We start from the raw sequence: 2,588 nt of genomic DNA on the forward strand, positions 1-2,588 counted from the left end.
ATTTGGGATATTTCCACACATGAAATTAGGAAGGAATAATATAATAAATAAAATACTATAAAAACTGAAATAAAGATATAGATGTAACTAAGAATTATAATAGAAACTATAATGAAGCACTCCCTTAGAACAAATTTTTAATTTCCGCGGAAATGTGTAGTGCTGCCACCTACAGTATTTGTTTGTAATTAACATTAAACAACACTAGGCAAGTGGCAACACTGTTGAAAAAATGTAACTGGTTTTACAGATTTTGCTCAGCTGGATTATCTGAATTGATCAGGTTAATTTCGTTTGTGGCCAAACAAAATTTTAAACCGGCTGGGGCGTTTTGTTAGAAATTTAGGACCAGTGGATTAGAGCGACAAAAAATGAGTCGAGAAGGAAAAATAGTAACCTTTAAACTGTTTGTGTTTAAAAACCAAAGACCAACAGAAATTCGTAAATTCATTTTGAAGTCGACCGACTTATCCTTCGAAAAAATGGAAGAGAATTTGCTGGCTATCTTCCCCGATTTAAAAGAGTCGAAGTACACCTTATTATGGAAAGGTGCGTATAAATCTTCAACTGTCCAATCTCTAGGTAGGCTTGAAATGAAAATAATGACTAGCTCTGTCAATCTTCAACCCAAATAATTCAACTCTCATCATGAAATGATGTTACAAATTTTAATTCTTCCCATACCGAATTTTTCCATTTAATGCGATATCCAAATATTAATATTAATATGGAAATGACATGTATTAACATTTTCTCTATAACTTTCAAAAGTAAAAAAAATGTGAAATCTGTGAAATAAAGAGACTTAGTGCTGTTTTACAATTTAAAAATATTAAACCCTATGAAGCTTACATTGTGATTTCAAGCTGTGATTCGTCTTTTTTGTTGATAAAAATTAATTTTCTTAACTGAAAATTTAACTATTCGTATGGTTCAAAGTTGAACTTCTTTGGTAAAAATTGATTTTAGTGATAGAATATTTTACAATTTTGTTGAACATTCGTTTTTTTTATTTACCAAATACTTTTTTCAAGTGAAAATTTATCTGCTACATTTTTTGTTGAAAATTTATAGTTTTTATTTGCAAATTCAATTATTTGGTTGAAATTGCATGTACTTTGGTAAAATGCGGCTTTTTGTTAGAAAGTTAATTTTCCGAAATGAAAATTTAACTTCTATTTTCGAATAAAAATTTATCGTTTTTAATTGAAACTTCAACTATTATGGGTGAAAGTTGAACGTCTTTGTTGAAAATTAATTTTATTGATCGAATATTTTACTATTTTGTTGATTATTCGGTTTTTAATTTAAAATACTTTTTTCCACTGAAAATTTAGCAATTACTCCATTTTTGGTTAATAGTTTCTAGTCTTTAGTTGCAAATTCAACTATGTGGTTGAACTTTTCGGATTTAACTGCTTTGGTTATATATATAATATTTAAATTATAAATCTAAACTGTTCCAAAATAATTTTTTTTAATCCGTATATTTTGCTGAAAATTCGGTTTTTTAATTATTTCATTTTTTTATTTAAAATTAAAAACTTTTTGACTTAAATTATCGATTATTACATTTTTATTAAGAATTTATGTTTTTGGTTTGTAATTCAACTACTTGGTGGAAGATGTAAGTATTCCGTTGAACATTTGTTTTTTAAGGTTTACAAATTTAACAGTTACGTAGAAAATGTATCTCTTGCTAAAAATGTCACATTTTAGCTTAGAAATGCAACTGGTTGAAAAATAATCTTTTTTGCCAGACGATTCGACTATTTTGTTGAAAATTCGTATTTTTGAAAGAAAAAAATTTATTTCAAAACATTCAAAACACAGTGTGGATTTTTGAAAATTTGGAAACAAAATTAATAACGGATTTAAGAATTTAGAAAAGTTTCAAGATAATAAAAAAGTTTTCTTAAGGGCATGTGATACTAAGAAAACTGTCGATTTTACCAGTTTTAGGTTCCGACAGCTTTTTTTCTAGAATAATCAATATTTTGTCTTAAAAATTTGGGAAATGATAACGAACATGCTAACGGACGTCCCCACACACTTTATTTGTGTTTTTTTTTTTCAAAAAATTTTTTGATATTGCTAACAACGTATGTACATTTGGAGGTTATGTATGTTACAATTCTCCTGTGCGTTACTTCCAAACTACACAATATTTTTGGCCGAAAACTTTGGATTTGCAAATAAACATAGTAACTAATCTCCCGGAACTAACCCTTTTTGCAGACAATCAAAAAAGTTTATTCCATAAATAATTTTCAGATTATCGGAAAGGCAGAGATGAAAAACGACGTAACCTCAAAAAAAACATATGCATAAAATTTTTATTTAGCACAATAAATTTTTTTGTTATTATCCCTCAAAACAGAGTTCGGGGACGTCCGTTATGATATTTTATAGCATCTCCGAATTCAGTTTTTGAAAATTTTGTGAAAAAAAGCCGGGGAAACTGTAAGTATGACATGCCCTTAAGATTCATGGGAAAATTTCCTTACTTTTTATTTTGAAGAAATTAATTCTAAAAGAAAATTGAAAAAGACTTTAAAACATTTCATAAGATTTCCTAAAATTTTAAA

At 27.4% G+C, this 2,588-nt stretch overlaps 1 protein-coding gene across 1 annotated transcript in view; it reads left to right on the top strand.

The window, feature by feature from the left end:
• The first annotated feature begins 234 nt into the window (after positions 1-234).
• LOC117175020 overlaps positions 235-2,588 on the top strand; it is a 13,889-nt gene continuing 11,535 nt past the window's right edge. The window contains exon 1 of the mRNA XM_033364524.1: positions 235-549. Coding sequence (XP_033220415.1) covers positions 372-549 — 178 coding nt within the window. The 5' untranslated portion in view covers positions 235-371. The remainder of the gene's footprint in view (positions 550-2,588) is intronic.

Source organism: Belonocnema kinseyi, chromosome 6, assembly GCF_010883055.1.
Source record: "Belonocnema kinseyi isolate 2016_QV_RU_SX_M_011 chromosome 6, B_treatae_v1, whole genome shotgun sequence".
Lineage (NCBI taxonomy): Eukaryota > Metazoa > Arthropoda > Insecta > Hymenoptera > Cynipidae > Belonocnema > Belonocnema kinseyi.